Consider the following 12,550-nt stretch of genomic DNA (forward strand, 5'->3'; position numbering starts at 1 on the left):
TAAGTGGTACATTGAAACCCACAGTGGTTAGCGTGTGGCTATGATATTAATTAGTGAAAACATCATTTTGAATGATAAATAAATCATAAATTATAACGAACAATCAAATTTTCTGAAAAAAAATCATATCAAATATATATATATATAAAGCAAGGCATTCAACTCAAAATCACCCGAAAACGGGGTGCATCGCTTTTAAACAGCCATAATTTCATTAATTGTGCAGCGATTGTCACGATCCCACGAACAAACAATACGACCCACGACAATTTATTTCTCTCCTGAAAGTAAATCGCTCAACCCGTTAAATAAAAGTGGCATCTATGCTTATTTATTACGCAATATTCAATATAATTTCAATAACATTGTTAATCCCTGATTATACTGGTATAAAGGGGTTTAGCATGCATTTATTATGCTATTGGAAAAACAATTAGTTTAGTTAATAACATTAGTTACCTTTAACGTGTATTTCGGTAAGCTAAACTCGCTCTCAGACGCTTGCGCATGCACCAAAATCCCATTTGTTACTACGTGCACCGGTGATGTAAGTAATAAACACGACCACAATATATGTAAAGATGTTATTTCAGAAAGAATTAACTAAACATTGTTTTAATGTGTATCTGACACGAAATAGAGTTTAATAGCTGGAATTGTGTTGATCTAAATACGCTTTCCAGCGCCCAACATTACTAATAGGACATGTACGTGTCAATATTTTAGGTGATATACAACAACATAATCTTGGTCATTTTTCTGAGATAAATTAACCTTCTTTAGCGAGTATTTCGCTTATGCTACACACTGAGCCGCAATAGCAGATGGTCGCACTGGTGCCAGTCCCTATATGTTGTGATGGTTGTGTTAGTAATTATTACATCTACAATGGCAGTTATCGATGATAATTACGAAAATAATAACAGAACATTTGTGTTGACTGGTATTTGACCACAAGACAACGATTTGTTACAAGGATTTCGTTAAGTAACGAATAGCGTTGTACCGATATTCACAATGGTTTTACAAATGAACGTGATTATAATTCATTTTTTTAACTGAAATATGACCTTTATGCATCTGTATAATGGAAAAGTGCCACACAAAAATAGGTTTGACCATGGTTTCTGAAATAAATGACCTGTCTATTTCGGTGAATTCGGTTATTTCTTCGCGTTCAAGTTTGCCAAACGAAGTATGTTGAGAGCACATAACGGATTTGGACTGTGGGTTAAAGTCAAGGCCTCCAACTAGTCAGAATCGATACAGACTTTCCGAGTTATATAAACCCCGGTGTTATAATAAATGGTATCACCGACATTCGGCCATGTCGAGAAAATGACGGGAAAAATAGCAATGGCTTCAAGATTGGTGGGTGGTGGTGGTCGGTGGTGGTGGTGTGGTGGTGGTGGTGGTCGGTGGTGGTGGTGGTGGTGGTGGTGTGGTGGTGGTGTGGTGGTGGTGGTGGTGGTGGTGGTGGTGGTGGTGGTGGTGGTGGTGGTGGTGGTGGTGGTGGTGGTGGTGGTGGTGGTGGTGGTGGTTGGTGGTGGTGGGTGTGGTGGTGGTGTGCGTGGTAAGGTGGTGGTGGTGTTGGTGGTGGTGGTGGTGGTGGTGGTTGGTGGTGGTGGTGGGTGTGGTGGTGGTTGGTGGTGGTGGTGGTGGTGGTGGTGGTGGTGGTGGTGGTGGTGGTGGTGGTGGTGGTGGTGGTGGTGGTGGTGGTGTGGTGGTGGTGGTGGTGGTGGTGGTGGTGGTGGTGGTGGTGGTGGTGGTGGTGGTGGTGGTGGTGGTGGTGGTGGTGGTGGTGGTGGTGGTGGTGGTGGTGGTGGTGGTGGTGGTGGTGGTGGTGGTGGTGGTGGTGGTGGTGGTGCTAGTTGTTGCTGTTTTATTTTAAGCATGCTTGTGCTGGGCATGAATACTTACGAAACAATTCTTATTTATCTCACATATGCCTTTTACTTGATAAAAAAAATATCACATTTAAACTGTTTGTTTTTATGGTCATCATGCATCCAATCAGTATTAATTAGCATTAAACTAACAGCAACCTTTAAACCCATGCTTTGCGTTTTGCGCAGGTGTACTAACCGGATTGACTGCAATAGTCTACGTCTACGTCTACGCAAAGGAGGTTACGGTATGATATTAATGTGATGGGTTCAGTTTAAATCTTTTGAAATGGTTACTCCAAGGTACTTAGCAGTTTCGGTGGATTTTAGGGTTTTATCATGAAGAGTATATTGGAAGATGGTGGGATTCTTTTTACGGGTGATCCTTGGCACCTCACACTTATCCTGGTTGAACTAAATAGTCCAGTATGGCAAGCGGGTTCGTATGGCAAGCGGTTCGACGCACAATCCCAAGAAACTAGGTTTCTCATGAGAACTAAGGTTCCTAAATGAAATCTTGGGTTCTCATGAAAACTTAGGATATCCAAGAAAACGACGTGAAAAGCTGTCGAGAACCTCGGTTCTTGTGAAAACCTTGGATATCAAACGAGAACTTCAGTTCACAGAATGAGAACCTATGTTCTCATGAAAGCCTTGTTTCTGATGAGAACCTAAGTTCTATGTGTCTATGAGGACCTAGGTTCTCATGAAAAACCTAGTTTCTCATGAGAACCTAGGTTATCTAGCGTAAACTAAGGTTTTCAAATGAGAACCTAGGTCATGAAAAACCTGGTTTCTTGGGATTTCTTAAACCTAGTTTCTCATGAGAACCTAGGTTCTCATGAAAAACCTGGTTTCTTGGGATTTAATAAACCTAGTTTCTCATGAGAACCTAGGTTCTCATGAAAATCCTGGTTTCTTGGGATTATACAACAGGCATACGCCGTCGGTGACAGCCTCTTGTTCATATGTACGACGTGTTCCGTGCATGGGTGTTCTTGAGGAATGAAATTAGTAAAGAAATCTGTCTACATTGGTCTGAACACATGAATAAAAATTAAACTTTTTAGAAATACATCTTTAATTGTAAATATTATTTTGAGACTAAAAATTGAAACAAACTCAGATCAATCGTTACATAACTCATTGTTACAGCATTAAATGAGTTTCAGATATTCAGTTCCCTTGTTCGGGCTTCAAACGACCGTACGGTACAGTATTGGGCTATTTTTTAGTTTTCTATTTTAAGTGTGTCTGTCATATATTTAAGCAATCATTATGGTATAAATAGAAGTTTTAACTCTAATGATAATGTGTATTAATGTATTATTCAATCTTAAGATATCGGCCCACACTGCAAGAAAACTTATGCACTAAAGATTTTGCAAACATATTTCCATAACTTGAGATATCTGCAAAAATAAAGTACTTGGCGGCGTGTTTTCGTTCTGTCCAGCTCGTGTGTAATCATATGTGAACCCCATTGATCATGCGCCCTGAATAATATGTGTCCCGTATTCCAAACGAACAAGTTTACGCCATCCAACGCGTAATTCTGAAAACATAGGTTCTCATGAGAACCTATGGCAATCGGTTCGACGCATAATCCCAATAAACTCGGTTTTTCATGAGAACCAAGGTTCTCATTCTGAGAACCTAGGTTCTTAGTTACCAGAGCGCCTTGGTTTTCAAATGTGAACTTGGATTCTGGAAGTCATGTGCAATCTCCAAGCGAGAACCTAGTTTCTTGGGATTATGCGTCGAACCGCTAGCCATAGCCCAGTCCTGCTCCCAGCCTTCAAATCTCTGTAAGTCTGTTGTAGTCGCTTTGCGTCTGTCTGTCCCTTAATAGTGTGTATTAACCGATGTTTTACGTACAAAGTATTATCTCCCTTAGAAAGAAAATTGACATGAAATGCAGGGAAATACAAATAAAGTATCTTCTCAGTTTTTGCGCTTTATTTACGTGTATAGTCATGTGATGTTGATCAGAGTTATCGCTAAATAGTCAGACTCGGTTCGTAAGAAATTTAAACGTCAACACCTACCTGATTTGGTCAACTCGGATGATGATGATCATGATATTTGGTCAGTTTGTCGAGAATGATGTGAAGCCTGAAGGTGTTCTACAAATAGCATGTTAATTATTTGCTCTCCAAGATTCAATTAACTTAACTAAGGTAACTGTTGTTTTAATTTACTACTTTTACTTTTGCAATAAAATATAAGCATGATTTACACGGGAAATAATCTACGAAATGAAATTTATAAAACATGACTCAGACTGGTCCACACCTGAAGAGATGTTTGTTTAAGCAAAATATCATTAGACTAATGATTAGTATCACTTAATTGACTATTTACTAGACAAGTTACGGAGAATCTTATGCAAGAAACCTGCCTTCATTTCCAAAGTCAGTTTTGCAATCAAGGTCAAAATCAAAGGTAAAATTTAAGAAAGAATAAATCCTACACCTATATTTTTTTATAAATCAAGGATTGAAATTGAAGTACAGTACACTCCACGCGTTTTCCCCAATTTCCCTCCATACTCCGCGGGTTTCAACCTGGAGGGAGATTAAGAAAATCCCGCTATACGCTGCGTTTGCATGATTTTGGACGCGGCGGTTAACGATCGGCAAAACTGATAAGCCGACGCGGCAGCCCTTGGCGTTTGCAACGCGGGGGAAACTCCGCGTTTTACGAGATAACGATCAATTTAATTTTGTTTGACTTCCTGATTTTCAAATAAATTTACATTTATTCTAAGTACATACATGTACATGTAGTATAATATTTACAATTAAAAAAACAACCAAGATAGATCGATCCCGACGTGGTTGTAGAAGTAGTTGTTGTTGTATAGAAAACTTGTTTATTTACGACACACAAAACGTCGTCCTTTAACTAATACTTACCAATTAATATAAACACAGTTTGCAACATTGTTTTTATTTTGATAATTTAAACCAAAGTTTTCATGTTAGCAGGTGATTTTCTATACAAATGACCAAGGACCCTAAAAATCTCGCAAATCTGTGTGAATTGACAGTTTGACGTAATCAAAGAAAAGCCGCTTCCTGTCTACAGGCATAACTTACTCAAGTAAACACGTTCAACGAATGCTAAGGAATGGTTCAATTCTCTGCTCGCTAATGCATTGATTTTCTCTTTGTTGGTATGTAGGTTATTCCATTGATTGCTAAAAGGTGGTAACTATTGAGTTGATAATTGCATTTAATATTCACAGTTGTATTCTTGTTGCGTTGACATTCTAAACAATGTTTACCAGTAATTATGGACCAAATCGGCAGAGTGACATTCACACATGTTAATCCCTTTTGTCAAAACACAGCAGACAGCAGTCTACACAATAGGTCAGTAGACAAGCTTTGCGTGTTTTCATAACGTCAAACACTTAAAATCCAGTTCCGCCCAGATGTCTTCTTTAATCAGTTTACTATACAATTTGTGTTTAAATAATTACTCTACTAAAATACCGTAACGATAAAGATTCTGCGTGTTCGATTTGAAATTATTTTAGAGGAAATATCAACTTATTCGCGATATAATTTCGTTAATAAATACCAAGGAAACTTTTAACCGAAATCAACAAAATTAAATGTTCTCTGCGCTACAAAGTTTGTATAAAAAAATCAATACACGCACGCTTTGCAGGAGTATACATTGTACCTTGACCTTGTACATTGCAGCATAATTTTCGCGCGCTTTTGTCGGGAAATATACATGACTGTATATTGGAAGCATTTGTAAACGTCGTGTTAACAATTAAAAATCGTAGTGTGTTTCGGATTACGAATTATTATTCTCATTTGGAAATTTTACGGAACATGTATTCTTGTGTCATATGTGTTATGATTTAAATATTAATTTGTCAAATGTATTATATTAGACTAATTCATGTTGTAGACGTACCTGTGAATTAAAAAACATATTTTTTATACATATTAATTTTCTATACAATTATCTTTTTTATACATGTACTACAGTATTTAAACAATTTATTATAACAATGTTTTTATTTTTTGGCATGCCCAGTAGCACACTGCTAACGCAGCGTTGCGCGGCGATCACTGAAAAGAACGGAAAGTGTCTGCATTTACCGACTAGCCTAAAGTAATACACGCCGCTGGAATTAGCGAAGGCGGCTTAACGCCGAGCGTTTTATCGAGTTCACCTCGCTCTTCCAACGCCGCGTGAACACTCGCTAGCAGAAAAAAACCCGCGGAGGGAGCGCGTTTTTTTGGGAAAACGCGTGGAGTGTACTGTATGTTACATTCCTTGCTGGAAGTGTTCTGCACTATGAAACTGAGATGATGACTAAATGTGAAAGAACTCAATATCCCTATGGCCAAGTTCAAAATTTAAGGTCAACTGGTAAAAATTACCCGTCAGAAATATTCATGTTTATATTTTATCCATGTGTATCATTGATTTATTTTCGAATAACCAAGCTGGAAAATCAAGAATGCTGTAAATAGTCAATATCAGATCTCAAGATATAATTAATCTATTTTTGGCACTTTTTTAACCAGGTTTTCCGAAGGAAAAAACTGGTTATTAGATTGGCGAATGCGGGCGGGCTGGCTGGCTGGCGGGCTGGCTGGCTGGCGGAATAAGCTTGTCCGGGCCATAACTATGTCGTTCATTGTCAGATTTTAAAATCATTTGGCACATTTGTTCACCATCATTGGACGGTGTGTCGCGCGAAATAATTACGTCGATATCTCCAAGGTCAAGGTCACACTTTGAGTTCAAATGTCAAAAATGGCCATAAATTAGCTTGTCCGAGCCATAACTATGTCGTTCATCGTCAGATTTTAAAATCATTTGGCACATTTGTTCACCATCATTGGACGGTGTGTCGCGCGAAATAATTACGTCGATATCTCCAACGTCAAGGTCACACTTTGAGTTCAAAGGTCAAAAATGGCCATAAATGAGCTTGTCCTGGCCATAACTATGTCATTCATTGTGAGATTTTAAAATCATTTGGCACATTTGTTCACCATCATGGGACGGTGTGTCCCACGAAAGAATCACGTCAATATCTCCAATGTCAAGGTCGCCACGACTAAAAATAGATTTAAAAAAAAAAAAACTTACAAAGGGGGTTAATTTTTTTTGGTCATTTCAAAAGTTCAGTTTGAGTTTTCTCCCTTTATCAGATTTTTTTTTTCACAATGAAAACCTGGTTTTGTGACAATTTTGTCCCTTGTCCTGAAAATAAATTATGATTTTCCAGCATGGATGAATGTTCAAACAACTTAAATAAGTATTATGCAAGATTGGATAAATGTCACTAGAAAGAACTATGTACAAGGTTAAAGTTCAATCATGGTAACTAAAATGTAAAAATTAAGAACTACATGTACGTGATTAACACTTTGCCCAGAAGAAAACTTTGTTCAGCACTTGTGGCTTTTCAATAAACATTAAAATGAGATATAAACCTATCAATGCTTTTACACTTGATGTGTTCTTTTATATAATTAAAGACTTTATTAACAGGCATATATTTTTGTAAATAAATAAATAATTTCAAAAGTGTTTCAGAAAATATTGTGAAAGATGGCTGGTCGAGTGGCAGTTGAAAGAACTCATATTTGTGATGTTGTCGGATGTAAAGATGCATGGCAAATCTTAAGAAACAGGTGAGTTATTGAAAATTTGTTATATACTGTCAGTACTTTTATTAGATATCAATAGGTGTATTATCCAATCATTTTCTGATTTTTATCACCATTAAGAATGTTTTAAAGCTGGCTTGTCACCAGGTTTAAGTGCATGGTAATATTTTAGCCTGAAATTCCAAATATTATCACTTTGAGCTTGTTTTATGTCTGAAGTGATGTGCACATGAATAAAGGCACAAACACTTGAGATTGAACTTGTCAATTGTAGGTCCTTGCGCCTAAAGCAAATGATTGAACTCCTTGCCAATTAGTGCTGCAACAATATACCTGTATATCGCTATATATCGCAATACGCAATCCACATATTGTATTGCGATACGATTTTCATCATACCGGTACGAAAATTCTACAAAAATTCATCCACAATTCGTCCAGAAAAGCCATCCGAAATAATGTTATCAAGATAAACAAAACAAATCAGTGTTTAGTAAAAATAAATTGTTACGTAAAAATAGCATTCTCAAAAGTCTATTATACGGACTAGCGTTGTTACATGGGAGTCCTTAAGATCTGCTTTTGCATGTCATACCAATAAAAGAGTTAACTGTGTTTGTAAAGCATTTTGTACAAAAGGCTAGAATTGCCATTTGGATATAACTAGAACCTTAACAAACAATACAAAGGTTATATTCATGTAATTAAGTTGGTTTTGGTGACTAGCTGGCGAGTTATAATTCTGGTAAAAGTTAGCAATATATTGCAATACGGGTTTTTGGAATTGACAATATATTGCAATACGTTTTTTTGCGTATTTTTGCAGCACTATTGCCAATTGTAGGTTTGTGCCCTTTTGCCATAAAATTGAAGGAAAAGAACTGTAAGTTCAATCCATATTAAATTTATGCAATGGCTTCACTGACCCAAATATTATTGCAGTTAAAGTGAACATAGTTATTAATTTATTTGATATATTTCATAGATAATATTTTTATGCATTTATGGAATACAAACAATAGCTATTTGATATGAAAATTGCGTTTTCACACAAATATCTTTTCAAATACTGGATTATTAACCCCCTTTTTTGTTCACATTATGATAGTACCAGTACCGTTTAAGTAAAAATCAATATATTTATCAAAAGAATGGCTTTCTAGTAAACCCTTTCCTGCTTAGATAAGCATGTGTGTAGTCCCTAAGAAAATCTCATTAAAAAATCTTTCCTTTCCAGAATAAAGTTTAAAAGTTTGTCCAACCCTTAGATTCTGATGAGCACCAAAAAGCATTAAACCTGAACAGACTGCAAGTTACTGGCAGGCTGCTCTGGTTTATGCAGTTTGCATGTAGCCATTTCCTCCTGAGCATGAAAGTGTTAATGTTGTTATATCTATTATTTTGCAACTGTTGCCAGCGTTCATTTGAAACCACATCACATAATACTGTCATAATTGCCTGTTCTGTTGTCAGATCATGCCTGAGTCGAGGGACTGCTGTTAATTTGTGTGGGGTGCTGCAGACTAGGAGTGAGATGATTGATATAAAGGGGACGAAACTCTTCCTAATCAAGTTAGAGTGTGGAATAAACATCATTGTGAAGGTTAGATCAGCGTCACTCACTGCTTCATCAAACAGTAGTTTAGTATGAATAAGCCTCGCTTTAGGAAAAGAGGGTTTACTGCATGTGTGTCAAGTGTTGTCTCCGATTAGCCAGTGCAGTTTGTAAAGGCTAATCAGGGACGACATTTATTGTTTTTTTTTATTTAAAGAAAGCATCTCCTTACAAAAAAATCCAGTTTAGGCAGAAAAAAGTTTGTCCCTGATTAGCCTGTGCAGACTGCAGAGGCTCATGTGGGACAAAACTTTGTTGGCAAGCATTAAAGGGACCTTTTCACAGATTTTGAAGTTTGTCATTAAATGCTTTATATTGGTAAATGTGAACATTGGATCTTAAAAGCTCCAGTAAAAAATCAAGAATAAAATTTTAAAAAAGGAAAAAAAAGTAGCCGGTACCAGGGCTCGAACCAGTGACCCCCGGAGTCCTGGAGTTAGTCTGAAGTAAAAACGCATTAGCCCTCTCGGCTATTCTGGCGGGCATACGCAGTATAAGTATTTTATACCTTATATTAGCAATCTTCGTAGTTTCGTAAATTTAAACGACAACAACAGAACTCTCCAAATTATTTAATCCTTTCGCGTTGCAACGCATTATAATTTTTAGGTTTTAAAATCTTCAAAAGATACATAAAATGGCTATATTGGACTATGGGAAATGTTCAGTAATACTGTTTCCTCACAAATATCATAACTAAAACGAAAATTTGAGCATCTGAAACAACTTTTTTCAATTTTGTCAATTTACCAAACCGTGAAAAGATCCCTTTAAGTCATTTTGGACAAAATGCTTTATGGGGGTTGGGTTATTTTTTCGCAAAAAAGACTACTAGTTTAGGAAAAACTAATTTAATATAACTCTTTATACTTATTTAAAAGTTTAAGGAAGAAGTCATATAAATTATATTTATGCATTTTCCTATTTAAAATTAAAATAAAATTGCGGTATAATAATCACAAAACACTTCTTTAAAAAATGGACTTTTTTGCAAACTGTTTTTTTTTAACATTTGACTTTGGGAATTGGTGTTCAACCGACCGGTAGATATCCAGGAAAAGGTCTGTAAGCCTGTAAACCCTATTTTCCCAGATCTGCAAGATAATGTGTTAGTTTTCATCTATAATCTGCTCATTCCTAGTGGCTTATTTAATCCAAAGGGAAATTGCAAGACATATAGAAAAAAACGGATTTCTTTATATCTGAAGGGAATGATTATTGGCCCAAGTGTACATGTATGTCGCAAATGTGACATTTTTGCCATCAGGTCTGATAGCAAACTACCATTTTCTTGACATTTTAATCCTATCGCTCCGGAATTATGATAATTATCATAGAAATGAGTTGGTACTTAATATTCATAATTTTATATTAATTGTATTTTTTGAGTAAATTGTGTCTGTTTTAGTTTAAATGCCAAATGGTATGTTGGTAAATATTTGTCATTGTGGACAAAAATTGAATCATACTTTGTGATTCGATCATATATTTGTCTTACCTGTTAAAAATCATGTTTCTTTTATACCCAATGATAAAATATGACATTTCTGCAGTGAAATAACAGCAGTGAAAATAAACAAATTGTTCTTTTCACCGGTGAAAAGAACAATTTTTTTCGGAACTCCTTTTTCTATTTTTAGTTTATTATAAATAATTGTATGTATATTTTCTATGATCACGAGTGAATTAAAATCGACATTCCACTGAATCCAACAAATTTTCTTTTTATTTTATGCTTTTCACTGTTTATTTACAATTTAAAAGAGTTTAATTGGAGAATTTTGGTGGTATAATGATGTCATTTTGTCACACTAATGACGTCATTTTGTGTTTTGATATGAATTGAGGCACGCAACGGGAGAAACTCTGAGAAAGGGTAACTTTTCTACGAAAGGGAAACAGTTGTTAGTTATTTTCTTGAAAAAGGGGCATAAAAGAAACAGAAAATTTGTTCATGTCAGTGTAAGATTGTTTGTTATTTCACTCGTGATAATAGAAAAATAATATTTTCACTTGTGGCTGCGCCACTCGTGAAAATATACTTTCTATTATCACTCGTGAATTAACAAAAGATCTTACACTGACATGAACAAATATCCTCTATACCTCTGTCAGTCACAGAATAATCAATTTGTTACTCAATTTGAGTTGTGCAAAAACTGTAATGCTGAGTACAATCACAAAATGTGCAATTATCAGTTTCTTCAGTTGTGATTAAAAATGCATTTGATTTTTCAGTGTCTTGATTGCAAGTATAACATATATGTGCATACTGAACTATTAACTATAGAATGATGCAGGTTTAGGAAAAACTAATTAGCCATTTTGTGGGAAAACTAGGCTTAATTGATGTGGGTCGAGAGTCTTCCCAGATTAGCCAGTGCAATCAGCTAATCTTGGACCACAGTTTCTGAGTTGACTTCATTTTTGCTTATTAAAGACTTCAACTTAAAGAAAAGTTTCAAAAGAACGGAAAGTGTCATCCTTTGCTATTCTGGTATTACTCTTAAAGCGCATGCATTAAGCAAGGTTTTCCCTGCATTGCTGAGCAATGATAGATGCAAACCTCCCATTTTATCGACAGAAAAGCACCTGTTTACGATGGCATGATGAAATCCAGATTGGCCATGAGCATGTCTACACCAAACTCATTCCAACTTCATTGCAAAAGGTAATTGTTTAATTAAATGTAAGTGCCTAATCTTCCTTCATAAGCTGCCTGTGTTGAATTTACATCTGTGGACTACAACTCATTAGACAATACTAACCGTGCTATAAAAGTTTACTACATTGACATGTATTGAGTGGTGTTCTGGAAACACTTGGCTAAAATATGCTTGTGAAGTGTCTTTCCAGATTAGCCTGTGCAGTTTGCACAGGCTAATCAGGGGCAACACTTGCTGCTGTTATGGAATTTTTCTACTTAAACTAATTTTTAGCTCGGCTAATTTCGGAGAAAACCTGAGGTATTGTCATAGCCAGCTCGTCGTCCGCCGTCCGCCGTAGGTGTCGTGCTAAAACCTTAACATTGGCTCTAAAATCAAAGTGCTTCCACCTACAACTTTGAAACTTCATATGTAGATGCACCTTGATGAGTTCTACATGACACACCCTGTTTTGAGTCACTAGGTCAAAGGTCAATGTCACTGTGACCTCTAAAAAAATCAATCCGACAAGCTTGCGCAGCCAAGCGTTTGCACCCATTATGCGGTGCTCTTGTTTTTAGAAGAACTTTCTTCAAATAATAAAAATGCCATAAAAGCTGGAAGTGTAGTCTCTAATTAGCCTGTGTTATCTGCACAGGCTTATCTGAGAGATCCTGCACTTTACGCACAAGCATTAAGTCCAGTATTCCAAGAACAAGGCTCTATTTACAAAATCATAAATGTTTGTTAAAT

The 12,550-nt window shown here is 36.2% G+C and overlaps 1 protein-coding gene across 4 annotated transcripts in view; it reads left to right on the top strand.

Moving 5' to 3' along the window:
• Window positions 1-3,790: 3,790 nt before the first annotated feature.
• Window positions 3,791-12,550, top strand: part of LOC127879077 (CST complex subunit CTC1-like) — a 43,095-nt gene continuing 34,335 nt past the window's right edge. For 3 of the 4 annotated variants that reach the window (XM_052425672.1, XM_052425675.1, XM_052425677.1), the window contains exons 1-4: window positions 3,791-4,066; window positions 7,464-7,561; window positions 9,011-9,140; window positions 11,737-11,823. In XM_052425672.1, the coding sequence (XP_052281632.1) occupies window positions 7,479-7,561; window positions 9,011-9,140; window positions 11,737-11,823 (300 nt within the window). In that variant the 5' untranslated portion in view covers window positions 3,791-4,066; window positions 7,464-7,478. Of the gene's footprint in view, window positions 4,067-4,244; window positions 4,332-7,463; window positions 7,562-9,010; window positions 9,141-11,736; window positions 11,824-12,550 lie in introns of those variants that run through there. The other variant, XM_052425673.1, reaches the window with a different exon arrangement.

The sequence above is a fragment of the Dreissena polymorpha genome, chromosome 4 (assembly GCF_020536995.1).
Source record: "Dreissena polymorpha isolate Duluth1 chromosome 4, UMN_Dpol_1.0, whole genome shotgun sequence".
NCBI lineage: Eukaryota > Metazoa > Mollusca > Bivalvia > Myida > Dreissenidae > Dreissena > Dreissena polymorpha.